General features: G+C 43.5%; 1 protein-coding gene across 5 annotated transcripts in view; it reads right to left on the bottom strand.

Moving 5' to 3' along the window:
• Nucleotides 1-19206, bottom strand: part of Nr3c2 (nuclear receptor subfamily 3, group C, member 2) — a 346930-nt gene that overhangs the window by 56148 nt on the left and 271576 nt on the right. For all 5 annotated transcript variants that reach the window (XM_006530577.4, XM_006530575.4, XM_006530576.4 and 2 more), the window contains 2 exons: nt 2751-3089; nt 1201-1345 (listed from right to left, as the gene is read on the bottom strand). In XM_006530577.4, coding sequence (XP_006530640.1) covers nt 1201-1345; nt 2751-3089 — 484 coding nt within the window. The remainder of the gene's footprint in view (nt 1-1200; nt 1346-2750; nt 3090-19206) is intronic.

The raw sequence follows: 19206 nt of genomic DNA, 5'->3' as shown, positions 1-19206 counted from the left end.
ACGATACATATACTTAGGAAGATTAGACAGATCACATTGATCTTCTGTTCAAACAGAAATCAAATGCACAGAACCTTCCGGTGGCACCAGGAGATTCTGATACTTCCTGTTACTTACTGTTTAGCAATGCCAGCTGATTATTGAGGAAAACCAAGTAACTTTGAAATGTGCATGCCAGTTCTTTGGCTTTACTTTTGAGGAAAATTTATACCACGATAGCATTATTCTGAGCCCTTGCCAGAGTGGAGTTGTCTCAAGACCCTGTGATAGTTTTACACTTTCCTTGGAAGAAAATGACTGTGGCAGTAAACCATATGAGCTGGGGTTCCTGGCAGATGACCACAGGGGTTATTGTGGTATCCTGGCACAATGTTCCTTTCCTTCACCATCCGCCCATTTGTCATCTGATACCCTCATTCTAGAAGCCTCCATATTCACGTCTCTAGACAGAACCATCTGTTAGAGGGTGGCTGGAGTTGCTATCATAATTCCGGTGCTCTCTTTTAAATATTTTTTTGACCCAACAATTACAAAGAGGCACTGTGGAATATAAACATACAAGAAATGTGCTAATGTGAAATGCAAACACTAATAAAATGTAAACTCAAAATAGGAAAGCATTCATAGCCAAAGAGAAGAATCTACTAAAATTTGTTCAGTCTTTTAAAACACATCATAAAACAAGAAATGTTTCACTGCAGAATAAGGTTCTGGCTTCTTTTATGATCGAAAGGAAGGGTAATTATGATTGTCAGGAAAACACATTGAGCAGCTGTGTACAGTTAACAAAAGACCCATTCTGTGATGCGCTCGGAAACGGCACTTTAAATATTCACATTTCCTAGAAATGAGCTTCTTTCCAACTGGAGCAGATACGAAAGAGATCGCTTTCTATTAATCATGGCATTGGACCAGGCGAGTTCTCGGTGCCAACTGGATCCTCTCTCTCTTGGGACAGTTCCCACATACATGATGTAACAGTTACATATACTGATTTGTTATTGATAGACTTGTGTATGTTAAAGCATTGTAATGACTGATTTTTAACTTTTCAAAATTCAATATAATTTAAACTCTTAAAAATGCTCGTTTCAGTAGATTCTTTCACACTTGTACATCTGGCTTAGAGATAATTTTTAAAAACAGCATAACAAATAATTCTGCAGTTTGTTTTATGAGGGCTAATTAATAGGTACTTACTCATTAAAAACTAGGTCTGGTGCAAAATAGAGAAATTGGCTGTTCGTATGTTTGTACGATCTCCAACTCAAGGCAAACGATGATAGACACATCCAAGAATACTGGATGAGGGTAATTTGGTCCTCAAGAGGCAAGTTTTTAAATCCTAGAGAACAGAACAATTAATCACCGAAAGACACTTAGCATGTGAGTACATTCCAGGAAGAAGTCGGCTTTCACTACCTTTCTCTAACAGACTCAAATCAATTCCACAGACATCTATGGGGCTGTGCGCCTGGCTCTGCACAGACTTCATTTTAAATTCACACTAAATGCTTGGTGCGGAGGGGTTGGTGTGTGTGTGGGGGAGCTGCTGGGACAAATGACACGGAAGAGTCCATTGAGGTTCTGCACGCTGGAAGACACTGCAGTCACCTGTGACACTTGCTTCATCCCACACAATCAACAGCACTGACTTGGATGGGTGGGTGGGGGGGTTAACTGTCACCATCTGCATGTCTGCAAGAGCAGGACCACTTTAGTCTTTTTGACTCTGTGGTCCCCGTTGCCTGGGATACCAGCTGTTGACAGTGTTCTGCAGCAGGGTGGGCATCTATGCTCGGCCCCGCTGTGCTTTTCTCATTCCTTATTTCCAGCAGTGTCATGCTATTTTCTGGGATGAAGCCCCCATATTTTTCCTTCAGGCTGCAGGTTGACCACAGGTAACTCATGGACCAGGGCAATGTGAAAACATTTCTACATGATGTTTCTGTAGGCTAACAGGATCTCATTAACAAAATCCTGCCTGGCAGAAAATAAACACCGGTAGAGAGTTCGAGAGTGCTTTGTGGGTGCTAAGGGCAGGGAAGGATTCTGTTTGCCTGTGACATATGTGCAAGTGTATGCATGTGCATGCACAGGTATAGGTGCGGACATGTGGGTGCAGTATGGAGAAGCCATATGTGGGCGTGGCTTGTCTATCATTGTCTACTTTATCTTTTGAGGCCGGGTCTTTCTCAGAACGTGGAGCTAGGCTGTCTGGCCTGAGTCCAGGGATCCTTCTGTCTCTGTCTCTGTCTCTCTCCAGTGGTGGGGTTTACAGGCCTGCCACTTCTCTGAGATGGGGACCATATGTAATGTAATTGTCAGTTCTGAGGATCCAAACTCAGTTTGTATGAAGGTACTTTCCCCACCATCTCTTGAGTCCCAAGCAGGATTTATTTATTTATTAACCAGAAGAGTTGATTAGAGTGTCTTATCTAACCCCTGCCAGGCTTCGATTAAACCTAGGTGCTGTCCTGCCAAGAGCCAGCTCAATGTGACTTTACTAACAGAATGTGTTTTACCTATTACTACTTGGGGACAAAGTAATCCCTTTCTTTTGCAACCATCCATGTGTCTGCCTTAAGAACAACGGAACTATAAGCCTGCATTCTTGGAAGGAAAGAAATGAACCACCACTTCTGCCACCACTCTGCCGCCATGAGTCTTCGGTACTCATGCCAGGATGCTATGCAAAGCGGACAACAGGGCCCGCTGTCAGGCGGAGCCTGAGCAGCCCGCGGTCCTACCTGGAAGTACCTTGGCCCACTTCACGACTTGGATCATCTGCTTGCCCGCCAGGCGGTTGAGCGTGGAGAGCAGGCTCTCGGCGGTGTCAGGCTTGGAATTGTCGTAGCCTGCATACACGATCTCGGGCTCGATGTTCTCCAGGATCATGGACGGGGATGGCGTGAGCGCACGCGTGATCGAGGCGAGCTGCGGGACCAGCGCAGAGTTCACTGATGGCTCCTTGGTAGGAGCAATGTATGTGGTCCCCTCTTCTGGGCTCTGGGGTGGTGGCGGTGGGGGCTGCTGTGGCTGCTCCTCGTGAAGGCCTTTTAACTTCCCCAGCTTCTTTGACTTTCGAGCTGTGAAATGCAAAAATCAGAAAGGATAAGGGCAAACGCACATATCATTTCGAACACATTGCATGGGGACAACTGACTTCCACAAGCCATTGAGTTGCAATCAAGGAAGGCTCTCTCCTAAGAAACTCCTGTACAAAAGGATTACTTTCAAAATAGTTTAAGGTAAATGGCCAAGCTCCCAGGTCAGTACTATGTGAAACAGGCTAGCCCCTGCTTTTTGCTTTTGATATATGGCACAGGTCTCCCCTTCTACCCAAAGAAACCTGCAGACATTTGCAGAATGACTTGAATCTCTTCCTGTTCTCAAAACAGAGAGGATAGTTCACAGAAAAGGACACTAAACTGTATTGCCGATACAAGTGGGGCCCACAACAAAAATAAAAATAGAAGAAATAAATGGAATGCTTAATACCAAGCAGGTTCTAAATGGCTTGCACAAAACCCCCAATTAAACAATTATTTTGGGAAGTAATTATTATGATTCTCATTTTAGAATAGCACTTCAGAGTTTGTCCAATCACAGGAAATGGTGTTTGGAGGGACAGCAATTGCTTCAAATGCTAACATCTTGGGATCTGGCAGAGGCGAATGCAAAGGTAACTGGGTAGCAAAAGAAAGCTCAGAAGAACCAAGCTGAGCTGATGGCTGTGCTAATTACTAATTTTACTATTATAACACTTTCAATTCATTTAGAACTTCTACATGAACCAGACATAGCTTCTCCTTAATCGGAACATGCATCCCAGCTTTACCGGACACTGAACACAGACTAGGTCTGTGCCACACTAGTAAACATGATGTATGGATAATCATTTACAATAACAGTTATAGCTACTAATATTTATCTTGTTGACCACAGAAAAAATGACAATTCAGCTAAAAGCGAAGCCATCGTCCAAGAACAGGCTTATCACATCTGTTACATGGCCTTTAACCAATGTGACTGGGATAACAGAAGACCAAGAGAGCAGGGTCTATGTAGATGTCTGTGGCCCATGTTACCACCAAAGGCCATAAGACTTCATAGTCTGGGCTGCTGTCTATGGCCCTGTTGATGTCTGTGGGCTGAGCTAAGTTCACCCTGCCCATCACCAGCTGTGGCACCCAGGTGAGCCGGCTCTGTCCCTCACCTGGACAGTGCAGGAAGCTGGCCCTGGTGGCATGGGTACAGGAGAGCTGGCCTTGATGGCATGTGCCTGGGAGAGCTGACCCCACCCCTTGCCTGGGAAGCATGAGAAAGCTGGCAGGCTGACCAATTCAGCTACCACACAGGCTCAGATCCAGGCTTTGAGTTGATCCCACCCCAACATCCACCTCATCTATGAACTGCTGGCGTGTGTGAAGGGGATGGCTCTACAGATCCAAACCTGCAGGATCTCCATGACACAGGGCAACAACAGGATATCAGCGAGGAGTCTGGTGAGAATCCAGTATTGATGGTATAACGGAAGCCAGAAGCCTTGAACCAGACCAACAATCCATTGCAATGAGCATTTCTAAGCAAAGACGCGTAGACAAAAAGCACATACTGTGAGACACACCATGACACGCTGCAGCTTCCGTGGTGAGATGTTTTCACATTTTTAATTTTAATTTTTAAAAATGTCTTGTTTTCTTTTGGGAGGAGGTTGCAAGGGCTGAGGGTGGGTACGGAGGGACTGGGAGATGAGTGGGACTGGGGTGCACAGTGTTAAAGTCGCAAATAGTCATTTATTAATAGACTCCTGCTGTTGGTAGAGGATCCGAGGCAGGGGATTCTGACTATGACTTTCAGCACCATTTGAATGAGGACCAGTCTCTTATCCACATGCTGCTGACCCGGTAGTGGAGGTAATCAGGATGCTTCAAGGTGATGTGTGAATGAAAACACACAAGAATATATCAGAAAAGCGACTGGCCAACCAGATCCATAGAAAAACTGAACAGCTAAATAATTGCAAATGCCAGGTCCTTCAGGGCAGTCACTGGTCCTTTGGGAGGTTAGATCCCTAAAGCTTCTGAGACATAGAAACTTTTCTGAGCTTCAGGTTGTTTACCTGAAACACGGTGGGGGTGGTGGGGCCTCTGTGAGAGGTCCGATTCAAGAGATAAGGAAGAGAACACGTAGTGTGGCCCACATCACGTAGATCTCTGGCTTCCATACATATGTGCACTGATGTGTGCACATACCTGTGCATGTGTGCACAAATATTCTAGACACTGTGTGGTACTATACATCTACAGTCTCAGAATTTCAGAGGTGGTGGCAAGAGAAACAGTTTTAATTCAAGGCCAGTCTGGGCATCAGAGTAATTTCAAGGCTAAGCTGGACGGTAGGGAGATACTGTCTCCAACAGTAGAAAACAAAACCAGGAATGAGCTCATTAAGGTTTGCTTGTGCTTCCTAAGATGAGACTCTGATGGATGCTGGGCAGATTCTGACTGACAGAAACAGTGATAGCTGACGCTTTCACGTCTTATTAAAACGATATTTGCTTGAAAATTAAGTATCAAGTGTACAGTTGCTTAATATCCAGGTCTATTTTGTTGTGTTGATTTCTCCTGTCTGATTTCAGATCAGTGTCATGAGTATCATAGAACAGTGACTGTCTTCTCCAGTCTGTCACCTGTAGCATGAGTATACAGGTTTCAGCACTGCATCTAGCATTTCACTGAACATCATGTAATGCTTTGTAAACACACCAGGATGCTTGGCATTGAGAGATAGTCCATATTTGCCGACGGTTTTAGGCTATCAATGTCCTCGGGGTGTGGATTCTTCAGCCACATGCATGCACGTGTGCAGCATCTCTCTGAAAGCCCAGGGAACATGGGGAAGATATCTTACACTCTTACGATACCATCCTGTGTACCATGATGATAACAAGTGAACTCTTGACACATATTTATTGAATATTTTTGTTTCATTTTAAACATTAATTTCACAGTGTATCAACACATGAAGCCTCAGTTTATGTCCCTGTACAAAATGTAGACAAACTTCTGAGATTTTTAGATAAAATTTTTGAGTCACTAATTATTCCTAAGAAAAATTTCTACTGTGTAATGATCCGTTTGTGAACTTACTACACTTAAAAATTGAAATAATGAGTTACAGTTATTGAGTATCTAGTGTCTGGACACAGTTCAGCAGACTTGTATATTTCCAGAAATCCAGTGTTCACCAGGACCCACCTGTGACTATTATTATTGCTGACATTTTTTTTTTCAGGTGAAAAAGTTGAGGTGCTGAAGGAGGCTTCCAGAGCTAGCAAGCACAGAGAGAACATTTGTGTCCAGCCATGACTCCGACTCTCACTTCTGTGCTGCGTGGTCTCTCTTCTAATCCTCCTCTTTATCATCTTATTATCATTTTTAATGTTTTAGGAGGGGCACCAGCTTCAAATCCAAGTGGGTAATTAAGATGTCTGCTCATTACACAGGGACAGCTTTAGCTAAAGATCCTCAGTGAGCGTGATTCTCCTATTCAAAGTGAACCAGGCTATTTGCATAGGGTTCCTTCTTAAATTCTGTAGAATCAGCAGTCAGTGGGCTTGGGAACTCAGAGTCACAGGTGGTCAGAGCCACACTCTGTCCTGCCAGCAACAGCAATGCACTCATTCTCTCTTTCTCCCTCCCTCCCTCCCTCCCTCCCTCCCTCCCTCCCTCCCTCCCCCTCCCCCGTGTGTTTCATACACATGGATGTAAATGTCTCTCACCCCCACTCAGATTCACTTGAAAGAGGAATTTCATTTATCCATATTGGATTTTACAGAATGCAGTGTGTGCTCAGGGGTTGCCCTCCGGTACCAAGGCCTTACTGGCAATACCTTGGCACCTTCTATCTCCTGGCTCAGCTAGCAAACAGAACTCCATAGATTCTCTCCACGAGATCTGGCAATGGGAGGCCCTGCTTCCGTCCCTGACCAATAATCAGAACATCAAACTGGAAGCACCTTTGTGGTACTCCACACAGACTGGGGCTACTTCCCTGTGTGACACGATATCCTCTTTGGTGTATTCAACCTCTGAGGGAGATGAGAACGCTGAGCACCCTTCCGACAGAAGTCTACATTGCCTCAGTGATGGCCCCTGGGAAGAGAATCCATTCTTTTTTACCATCACCTCCAGTGAGGCGCTGGCATACACAGACTCTCCAAGTACCTTACTTATCACTTCTGCTTTCTTCCGAGTTAGAAATTGGGATCTCTTGAAAATTAAGGGCTTGGCAGAAGATACTAGAGATGCTGTCTGTATAGGATTATATTATTATTATTATTATTAATTATTATCATTGTTGTTGTTACAATTGGTCCACAGGCCAAGTGTAATTGTATCCCACAGGGCAGTAGCAGTACTTCTACTCCTTGAATATTGATTTCAGCCAAACAAACGTGATTATGCTTTTGGTGAAAGACTTCGTTCTCTTTTAGTCACAAGGCGAGGAATGCGATGTCAGGGAGAATGAAGCACTTCTCAGTTACATCATCAAAAGAAGAAATGTCCCCTTTTTACAGATGACAGTAAAAACCATCCTAATTTATACTAATAAGGCAAAAAAGAATCTGAATGGTTCGAAAGGGAATGCACACTAATTGGATGGAGGTGAGGGGCTAAGGGTACGTTGCCTTCATGAATAAATAATCAGCTTTTCAATGGAAAATGGAGAAGTGGCATTTCTTAATTGTTTATAAATACTCCTGCAATGGTTAAGAATGTTGAAGATGGCATTAAAAAGAATCTGTACGTATTTTCAGATCCGTCTACATATTTAACAAAGTGCTACATGGTACTGATTTTACAGGACACGTGCTATGGCAAAGGCACACTCAACTTCTGACTAATTTGTAAGAAACTCTGAATTAATGCATCTCCCACTACAGTTTCAGGTGTGTAAAGCTACCCACAGATAACATTACTGGCACAATCAATACGATTTTATTGCTATTGTCGTATTTACTAATTACTTAGCAAATAACTAATACTTACTCACTGCATAAGAAGTACTATTTTCCAAGCAATCAATTGTTTATGGCACAATCTTAGCCCTGACAAGAGAGAACTATTTTGAGAAAGCTGAGTTGGAAAATTGATTAGGTTTATACAAACTGCTTGGGTTGAGTTTTGGGTAAAGGTACCAAAACCTATTTGAAGAAGAAGACAATGGCAGACAGCTGTTTTATCTCTGCACCTTCCTGTTCCACCTGTCCAATTGTCACCAAGCCTCCATCGGCTTGTGACTTGGAAGTGGACTAGGCCACAGTTCTGCAGGAGATACATTGCTCATCAGTAGAGTCCTTCAGAGCAGAAGTCAGAGCAAGTGGCGAGGCTGGAAGGAGCGAAAGGCAGTAAGCACGGGGCTTTAGAGTGCACACAACAAGGTTCTGGGTTATTGCTTCCCTCTAGGAGGCGCCTACATGCTATCCCTTGGTCTGGACATTACCATTTTGATGGTATTTTATTTCCTTGCTACACCTTTTTTCTCATTCTTTTTTATTTTTAATATTAGTCAGAATCAGGAATACGCATAAACACAAATACATGCATGGGGAAGGCTCCATCTTGGACTGGGAGTTTTAAAGGAGAGATGATGTGTCTTTAGTGCAGCCAGGTTGGGGACTGTACTAGGAAGAGCCTTGGAATACAGAGGAATACCCTCCTGTGCTCTCCTGCATGCAATGGGGAGATAACCAGGACTGTCTTCTGCTGAAACTTTGGCTCTCTCTTTTTTTTCTTAAAAACATTTTTATTAGGTATTTTCCTCATTTACATTTCCAATGCTATCCCGAAATTCCCCCATACCCTCCCCCCCAATCCCCTACCCACACACTCCCACTTTTTGGCCCTGGCATTCCCCTGTACTGGGACATATAAAGTTTGCAAGTCCAATGGGCCTCTCTTTCCAGTAATGGCCGACTAGGCCATCTTTTGATACATATGCAGCTAGAGTCAAGAGCTCAGGGGCACTGGTTAGTTCATAACGTTGTTCCACCTATAGGGTTGCAGATCCCTTTAGCTCCTTGGGTACTTTCTCTAGATCCTCCATTGGGGACCCTGTGATCCATCCAATAGCTGACTGTGAGCATCCACTTCTGTGTTTGCTAGGCCCTGGCATAGTCTCAGAAGAGAGAGCTCTATCTAGGTCCTTTCAGCAAAATCTTGCTAGTGTGTGCAATGGTGTCAGCGTTTGGAAGCTGATTATGGGATGGATCCCCGGATATGGCAGTCTCTAGATGGTCCATCCTTTCGTCACAGCTCCAAACTTTGTCTCTGTAACTCCTTCCATGGGTGTCTTGTTCCCAATTCTAAGAAGGAGCAAAGTGTCCACACTTTGGTCTTCGTTCTTCTTGAGTTTCATGTGTTTAGCAAATTGTATCTTATATCTTGGGTATCCTAAGTTTCTGGGCTAATATCCACTTATCAGTGAGTACATATTGTGTGAGTTCCTTTGTGATTGGGTTACCTCACTCAGGATGATGCCCTCCAGTTCCATCCATTTGCCTAGGAATTTCATAAATTCATTTTTTAATAGCTGAGTAGTACTCCATTGTGTAAATGTACCACATTTTCTGTATCCATTCCTCTGTTGAGGGGCATCTGGGTTCTTTCCAGCTTCTGGCTATTATAAATAAGGCTGCTATGAACATAGTGGAGCATGTGTCCTTCTTACCAGTTGGGACCTCTTCTGGATATATGCCCAGGAGAGGTATTGCGGGATCCTCTGGTAGTACTATGTCCAATTTTCTGAGGAACCGCCAGACTGATTTTCAGAGTGGTTGTACAAGCTTGCAATCCCACCAACAGTGGAGGAGTGTTCCTCTTTCTCCACATCCTCGCCAGCATCTGCTGTCACCTGAATTTTTGATCTTAGCCATTCTGACTGGTGTGAGGTGGAATCTCAGGGTTGTTTTGATTTGCATTTCCCTGCATGTTGAACATTTTTTCAGGTGCTTCTCTGCCATTCGGTATTCCTCAGGTGAGAATTCTTTGTTCAGCTCTGAGCTCCATTTATTAATGGGGTTATTTGATTTTCTGGAGTCCACCTTCTTGAGTTCTTTATATATATTGGATATTAGTCCCCTATCTGATTTAGGATAGGTAAAGAACCTTTCCCAATCTGTTGGTGGTCTTTTTGTCTTGTTGATGGTGTCTTTTGCCTTGTAGAAGCTTTGCAACTTTATGAGGTCCCATTTATCGATTCTCGATCTTACAGCACAAGCCATTGATGTTCTATTCAGGAATTTTTCCCCTGTACCCATATCTTCGAGGCTTTTCCCTACTTCCTCCTCATTAAGTTTCAGTGCCTCTGGTTTTATGTGGAGTTCCTTAATCCACTTAGATTTGACCTTAGTACAAGGAGATAGGAATGGATCAAATTGCATTTTTTCTACAGGATAACCACCAGTTGTGCCAGCACCAATTGTTGAAAATGCTGTCTTTTTTTCCACTGGATGGTTTTAGCTCCTTTGTCAAAGATCAAGTGACCATAGGTGTGTGGGTTCATCTCTGGGTCTTCAATTCTGTTCCATTGGTCTACTTGTCTGTCTCTATACCAGTACCATGCAGTTTTTATCACAATTGCTCTGTAGTAAAGCTTTAGGTCTGGCATGGTGATTCCACCAGAGGTTATTTTATGCTTGAGAAGAGTTTTTGCTATCCTAGGATTTTTGTTATTCCAGATGAATTTGCAGATTGCTCCTTCTAATTCGTTGAAGAATTGAGTTGGGATTTTGATGGGGATTGCATTGAATCTGTAGATTGCTTTTGGCAAGATAGCCATTTTTACAATGTTGATCCTGCCAATCCATGAGCATGGGAGATCTTTCCATCTTCTGAGATCTTCTTTAATTTCTTTCTTCAGAGACTTGAAGTTCTTATCATACAGATCTTGCACTTCCTTAGTTAGAGTCACTTGGCTCTCTTTTTGAACAGGGGGGGGGGAGGACAGTTTTGACAGCAGGATGGAACCTGCCCTCTAATTCTCAAGTTGCTTATCACACTTTGGACAAATATCTGTGGAGGGTCTGGTGATTTTCGGGTCCAGGTGACAATTCCTAATAGTCACCTGTGTTGAACAACTTTGGGACACCATCTGAAAAGTCTCCAGGACAACACTGAAAGTCTCCAGGAATCCATGTGTCGGACAGGAGAGGAGGCAGGACTGTATCCATGTGCTCTGAGGAGGGCTGAGGGGAAGCCTAGAGGTTTACTTTCATCTGTGTGCCTCCCTGCTACTCCCAATCAGTACTTTGAAAACGTTAAGGGGCATTTTTGAACCATGATGACCACTTATTTTCTCTTTTCACTGAGGATTAGGTAAGATACAAAGGCTTTAAAAGACCAAAGAAGGGATTTAGCCCAGACAACAGAACATCCTCTGAGCATCCTGGAATGTGTTATGGACAGTCTAGAATTTGCTGCCAGCAAGAACATACAATGTTGCTTTCTAAACACACTGAGGTCCTGGCCGCAGGCGTCCTGTTACTCAAGTGCGGCTCAGCTGTAAGGTAGAAACCAGTGATGGAATGAGTTTTGGAGATTTGTGAACCCTGCTGTGGAAGTCCGGGAAACCCTCTGATGTACATTCCAGTCTTACAATGATGTTAAAGGAGCTGGCTGCTGGGTTCAAATTTGTCTGAAACACAGAAATAAGCCGCTTACGATCACAAGTGTGATAAGATATCATCTGAGTGATATCATTTAAAATTACACAAAAAAGGGCAAATACTGCGACTTTAGAATGCTTGAAAGAATTTTCAGTGTTATGAAAAAAAACCCTGACTACTTCCCTCCAACCCCATCTCTTGCCTGACGCATTAAAAGAGTGGTCTGCACATTTCAAGGCGCAGTGCTGTTGGCTCATCTCCATAAAATATTGTCTTCCCTTTTCCTAATCCTAACAGTACATGCATGAGTTGGGAGGTGATAAAGAATAACCGAGGAGCAAGGCAAGTTCGCTCACAAATACTGCCTTTAATCTTCACCCAGGCCCCAGGAGGTAGGTGCGGTGCTCCCATTGTTTAGAGGGTAAAGAGATTGGTAGAGGGACTGAGCACTGCATACTAACATCCTGCTGTACAGATGGAAGGATGTGACTGGTAAAGACTTGAAACCTCCAGATGGCCCCTGCAGCAGACATTTGACCCCAGGGCTCAGAGCTCCGCTGTCTACAAGGTCACACTTGGTTCCCATTAATGACAGATGAATGTGTTAATTAGAAGGCCTGTGGCCACCCCAACCAGTTCAGTGCCTGTTCCCTAGGGAATCGCCACCACCACCACCACCACCACCACCACCACACACTGGGGCTGCTGAGATGGGCAATGCTCCTGACTATGTCACCCTCAATGCAATTGGAAGAGAGCTCTACAAAGGTAGGAAGCAAATCTGCTAGTTTGCTTAAGGTCTCAAATTCACCAGAGGAGGAATCCACGCTTCGCTAAGAATCAAAGCCCAAAAGCAACACTACACTACATCACTGGGTTCTTTGAACACACATTTTAAAATCAAATTAACAATAATACTCAGAAAATATAAATATTGATCTCCACAAATCCTATTCTCAAGGGATCACTATGTAGAAGATATGCTTGCAAAACCTTTTAGTAGTCTTATATTACTAATCTAAGAGGAGAAAAACATGTGTTGGTGGCATATACCTATAATCTTAACAATTGAGAGACTGATGCAGGAGGATGGCCAGCTTGGGCTACAAAGTGTGTTCAGGGCTAGCTGGGACTACATAGTGAGTTCAAGGCAAACCTTGGCTACAGAGTAAGATTCCCAAAAAGCAGAAGCACAAACAATTATAATAGTAACTTAGAAACACTACCATCCTAATAGCCATGGCCATTCAGAAAAAGACTCCGTCTTCATAGGGCAAATTCTTTAGCAGCTGCAGCAGCTGTCTTCTTGGCACACACATGAGCACAGGATTTATTACATGGAGCAGATCTCATTGGTATGCCAGGTAAATAGTCTAATTAAGAATGGTTTATGAAGAAGCAGTACTATTGTAACAAAGTTGCAGAGGTGAACAAGGTATGAGAATGAGGCAGGACTCAGTGACCTGGAAACGACTGCAATGCTCAGCTTAATGGGCTGTGCCATGGGCTTTGCCCTCACAAGTCCTCAGGATCCCAGGTGAGCTCAGGCTGGGCAGGATGAAGCAGAAGTGAGACCGGACTAGGTAGAAAGCCCATAGTATGGCTTTGTCCAAAACTGCTCACACGGGCAGCAAACTTGGTGAGACCTACTTTATGTAAGAAAATATGTGAAAATGAAGCATTTGCCGTTCAGTGGCAGACAGTATGTTCACTATGTAGGAGACCCTGGATTCCAGAAGGTGTCGCTGACAGAGGGGAAAGAATGCTACACAGTCAATGGTGTGGTCTTTATAAACGGTTCAGTGCAGGTTCCTTAGGTAAGTCACAAGGCTCATTGGTAACCCACTGCATGGGCGTTTCTTGCATCTCACTTGCAAATTCTCCTCTCATGTTCTTCTGAGCCTCACCTGCTACTTTACCTCAGTCGTCTCCATGTTTCTTGAATAGCATCCAGGGGCTTTAAACCGTGGCACACACCAGAAAATTCTGAGGTGCTCAAGAAAGCTTCCTAACTCCAACCTACTTCAGATTTAAAAAAAAAAAAAAAAGACTGCGTGGTTTATATGCATAAGAAATGAAAGCTAGGAGCAGGAACGACAGCTCGACAGCTCGACATGTGTAGGTATATACACATACATATGGGTAAAGCATACACACACAAAATGAAAATAAATCTTAGAAGGTAAGAGAAATAAAAATTATCAATGGAGGAGAACATACACAGACTGAAAGTTTTATTTCCAATGTTCATTTTCTTGAAAAAAGTTCTTAGTTTGGCCTTATTTCAGTAAAACAATTACTCATAGCTTTATCCCTGCAATTCAAATTATTTTTTTTCAAGAACAATTATTTGGAAGCATGTTTTATTGAAAAACAAAACAAAACTAAACAAAAAAAATCAGAACGTAGTTAGGAGTTCCCAGGGTGCCACTCAAGTTAGGGGGAGGATTAAACATATTATCATATTATAAGTAATCTTTTACATTATTTACAGGAAAAGTAAACTGAGCAAGTTTCACTGGATTATTTTGTGATCAAATCAGGCATTATTGTTATTGACTAATATTAATAAATAAATATAAAGAATATTAATAATAGCAATATTAACACCACTACTACTACTATTATTATTATTATAAAAATCATTTAAATCATTCAAGAGAAATAGACTGGAAAGGCCAGGTAACCTAACAGAAATTACCAATGAATAAAACACTTCATGACTGGAACTACATAGAGAATAGAATCTGTTTCTGAGAGTTGTTGCTAAGCCGAAGAAGCCAGCTAGCATGTGAGAATCTTCTCACGACACACTAACTCTAGTATGCCAGAGGACAAGGGAGGCACATAGTGAGGAGTTCCCAGGGTGCCACTCACGCTAGGGGGAGGATTAAGCAGGCCAGAGAAAAGGGAAAACCAGTGTCAAGGTTTACAGCTTCTAAAATAAGTACGATTCCACATTTCATTCCTATGACATTATCAGAATAAGTCTAAATTAAGAATTAATAGTAGCCAATGATGCATATAGTTGAAAAAAAGGTTATTTTTCTAGACTGGGTTCTCTTCAGGATACTGGTAGACTTGGTCTGAACACTCCCAGATTGAATGGAGCTGGACCAAACTGGCCTGTTTTGAAGCATTGAAATGGCAACCTGCAGTGACTCCTGGGCTCAGGGGTCAGTCCCGCAGATCTGGAGAGGGGAGAGGCGAGCAGCTGGGAGAAGCACCAGGCCCACACAGGCCTGCCCTGCCCAGCTGTTTATAAGGCTCACTTCTATTCTGTCCTTTGGTCTTCTGCCACAGTGTAAATTCCAGAGCACTGGAGACTCTCTCGAAACCAGTTCAAGAACAAAAGCTCCTTTAAGACACTACTCTTTCTGTCTTCATTTCAAAAGTATTCTTCACATTAAAGCCATTTAGCTAAAACAGACAAATAGACAGTAACCTCTTTCCCTTCAACAAAACAAAACAAAACAAACAAACAAACAAACAAAGGAAACCCAGAACAACAGAAAAACAAGGTGCCGAGAAAGTTCTTTCAGAGCCAGATACTCAAACACAGGAGATGGGGTCCCAGGCAGCTGAGGGAGTAGGCGTCTGCGGGAGTGGGTGGCTGCAGGAGTGGGTGGCTGCGGGTGTGGGCGGCTGCGGGAGTGGGTGATTGAAGCTGTGAAGCTGAGCTGCCCAGAGGACTTCCAGAAGGAAAAGTAGGTCTCTCTGAAAGCATTTCTTGGAGCATCTCAGTTCACATTTGAAACAGTGTAAGCAGTTCATTTGAAAACTCTAAAGTCCTTTCAGTAAACTCTTAAAGTGATGTTGCATTCGCAGTAAGGGAAAACCCAGACTTTGTTTTTTTTCCCCATCTGCTCGCCTCCACCCTTCTTCCCTCATGTTTGCTTCTGTTCCCAAGGGAGGCTTCCCTTCACATCAAAGCCCGCTGGGACATAGAGCCGGCTGGGACATAGTGATTGCCACACATGTAACTTATCGGTGGATTCCACGGCTGCCACTGTCAGTGTCTGAAGAAGGCCTTTCTGGTGTGACAGGATGGACTGTCACTCCACGGTTGGAAGGACCTTGAAGGTTACTAAGAGTCAGGTCTTCATTGATGACTTGGATAAAGAGCAGTTTCATGTTACAGTTTTCAAATTGATTCAGGTTACACTGGGAGAAACACAGGTGTTAATCCTCATTATAATCTTTAACCTCCATATTTAAATGGGGATAATAGAAAAACCTGTAACTTTCTCTTAGAGAATTTCTAGTCTTTAATGTCTGCTTCTTGGACCCACAGTTAGTGTTAGAAATCCCACTAACCATGCCCATATCAACGATGTACTCTTTCCTTTTCGTCTCTGAGTTGTGACACCAGACTTTGTTTAGGCATTTTGCTGTGTGGAATACTGTCCTCAGTGATTAAGTGCTTGCTGAAAACTATAGGAACAACAGGGCAGGCAAACAAATGAATCAATGTTTTCCTCTGTGTCTCGAACCAGGTAGATTTCCTCACCTGATCGCTGCAGTCCCGTTCCTAACAAAGCTTTTTCAGAGGAACAAAGCAGGGCTGTTTGGTTTCATCTTAAGCCCCAGAGTAGGCTTGTCTCCCTGGAAAACAACTTCAGCCAAGGCTCAACTCAGCCTTCTGAACAAAATCAGGCCAGTGTCCTCCACAAAGGCAATGGATGGAAGGACAAAGTGCCTGGCAGGATTGGGGTAAGGGGCTGATTATCTAAACAGAATCCCACACTGGTAAGATACAGTTTCTCCAGAATTACAGCAGGAGGATGCTGAAGTTGGAGGCTAATGAGCTCCAGGACTCTTGGACAGATGGTCCTTAGGTCATCAGCATTTATATGAGACCAAAATGTCCCTTGCGTATATATGGTAGGATACCAGTGCTCTGATAACAAGATACCTATGAACAGGCCTTGATACATCACCCAGTAACTGACACATATCATTCTCTGATTTATATTTCAAGAAGATGTCTAATACCTACAACCAAAATACTATGCATTATAGCCAATACTTGAGTAAGGAAAACAGATGCAATGTTCTCTGTGAGTCAGAGCCAGTCAACTATTAAGACACAAATATTCCATCTTTTCAAGTACCAAACAGCGTTTGACAGACAGATCTCACATCCCTACAAATGCCCTCATGGTATTACCTCTGGAAGTTACTAGTTTATATTATTTAAATTACAACTGCTTTGTAGAGTAACCACTCAAATGATTCATTCTCTGTATTATCAGCTATATATAGTTAGCTCGCTGACTCTCTCTTCCCCTCTCCCCTTCCCTCTCCTCCCTCTCTCTCCCTTCTAGGTTCTTGTGCTTAGAATAAAAACAAAGTTTAACTTTGTATCCACAGGGAGCCACTACAAAAGAATTCTTATGCATACACAGAGGTGACATTAACCAAAGATTGAGGAGATGACAATTCTGGGAAAACACCATAGGGTGCTCTATTTAGCTACTTGGGGCAGGAGAAGGCGATAAACATCACAGCGCTTCCTGTTCTCCATCCACAACTACATGTTAATTTATTTTCTTCCAAGACATGTTGGTTAAGAGCCCTTCTTGAGCTTCATAAAGGCAACAGTGTCTAACCAGAAGCTTCTGGTGACTGATGGAAGAGTCTGGAGACCCTGGAAACAGAGATGACCTCCCAACATGTTCAACTTTGGCCCCAGGTCATCATTGGGAAGACCCAGGGGTGAATTCTCCATGCAGTCTTGGGCTTCCCAAGGTCCACATATCAGAAGTGGAGTTTGGGGGCTTCCCATTCTTAAATCTGCACTTGGCCATTTACTGTTTTCTTACAAGTGAAACTGAGAACTACCAAACTAGACAGGTTGAAAAAAAAACAGAGGGAACATGAGCAAGACAGAGAGAGAGAGAGAGAGAGAGAGAGAGAGAGAGAGAGAGAAAGAGAGGGAGAGAGAGGGAGAGGGAGAGAGAGAGAGAGAGAGAGAGAGAGAGAGAGAGAGAGAGAGAGAGAGAGGGAGAGAGAAAGGGGTGAGAGGAAAGAGAAGCTGGGGAGGAGAAAGAAAAGAAAGGAGGAACATTAACACTTTGGTCTCCTCCATCCCACTGTCATCCAGACTGGATAATTCATGGCTATAGGGACAATTCTGTGTCACAGAATATTCAGCATCAGACTTAGTTCTTTACCCACGAGATGCCAGTACTACCCCAGCCACCAGCTATGACAACTAGAAAGGTTCCAGGCCATCTAATGTCCATTCTAGAAGAAAAGCACTTGTGGTGGAGAGCCAGTGATCTACACTAAGAATGTCCTTAAAACAAGAAGAGAGAGTGGTCAGAAGAAGAAATCCCAGGACCACATAGACAGCAAGCAGGTGAGGACTGACAGGGGAAGGTAATTCCTCTCCCATCCATAGCTTCCTAACTCATTCCACTCCCATCCATAGCTTCCTAACTCAGGTGTCCTACACTGGAAACCGAACTGTACAAAAAATCCTCAGTTTTAAAATCTTGGGTTTTTTCACATAAAATCTAGCAGTACTAGCTTGTTTTCTTCATGACAACAAATACCCAGAGTTAAGAAGTAGCCACTTACTCCACTAGGGGCTGGATGAGCTGTGCTTCATAGACAGGTGAGCTTTTACCAACTTCCCTAGAGAAGCCAGGAGTGTTGCAATAGCAGTAGAACCTATCGTTACACGGAACGTATTATTTCTCCAGTGATCCAGCTTGTTATGTGGGACACAGACACAAAAAAAAGGACTAACAAAATCTGCAAGCCACCTTGGTGCACACACAGCCCCTGGAAAGACTCTCTGAGTTTACAGTAATTATATCATCAAGTTTACAACTGGCAAGGCAGCCAAGTGGCCACCACACCCAAAGGGTGTGTGCATGGCCCGACAAGTGCATATCCTGTACGTGGTCACCCTCATAAAAAACCTGAGTAATGGTGAATTTCAACATTCAGCCTCACATTAAATTTAAGTTGGGCTTTATGCAATAGGCCTCTTTACCAGACATCTATTAAAGAGAATATTTGCTCCTGTGATGGAACAGGGCCTCCCCACTCTTTCCTCCAGATGTGTGGTAGCTCTGCTCCCAGGATCAACTTCCTGTTGCCACTCACTGGGGGTAACAGATCCACACCCCTGAATTTATAGACGATTAAAAGATTTCTCATCTTCCAAAGGAGCACTTCCTATCCTACCCCAAGACTGACTGCCCTGGGCCTGGCCAGCCTCAGTGTATGACTACAAATGGCCCCCTCATGAAGCTATGGCAAGGTCATATCATCCTGTGTGCAGTCTCACGCTCTTGGATGATCCCCACCCACAGGTTTTGGTGGAGATTTCTAAGTGGCCTTTAAGCCTTAGCAGATGTGTGTGCCCATTACTACTCTACTCTTGGCTGACCACTGAGTCACAGGCTGAGGACTTCTCAGTTTTGAATCCTGCAAATACAGGTGATCTTTTCCAGCTGAACCTGCTCTTCCCCAGCTGGAGCCTGGATGACAACTGCATGGCGTAGGGAGTCATCTGC

This window comes from Mus musculus, chromosome 8, assembly GCF_000001635.26.
Source record: "Mus musculus strain C57BL/6J chromosome 8, GRCm38.p6 C57BL/6J".
NCBI classification, from domain to species: domain Eukaryota; kingdom Metazoa; phylum Chordata; class Mammalia; order Rodentia; family Muridae; genus Mus; species Mus musculus.
This window is presented reverse-complemented; position numbering and strand designations above follow the sequence as displayed.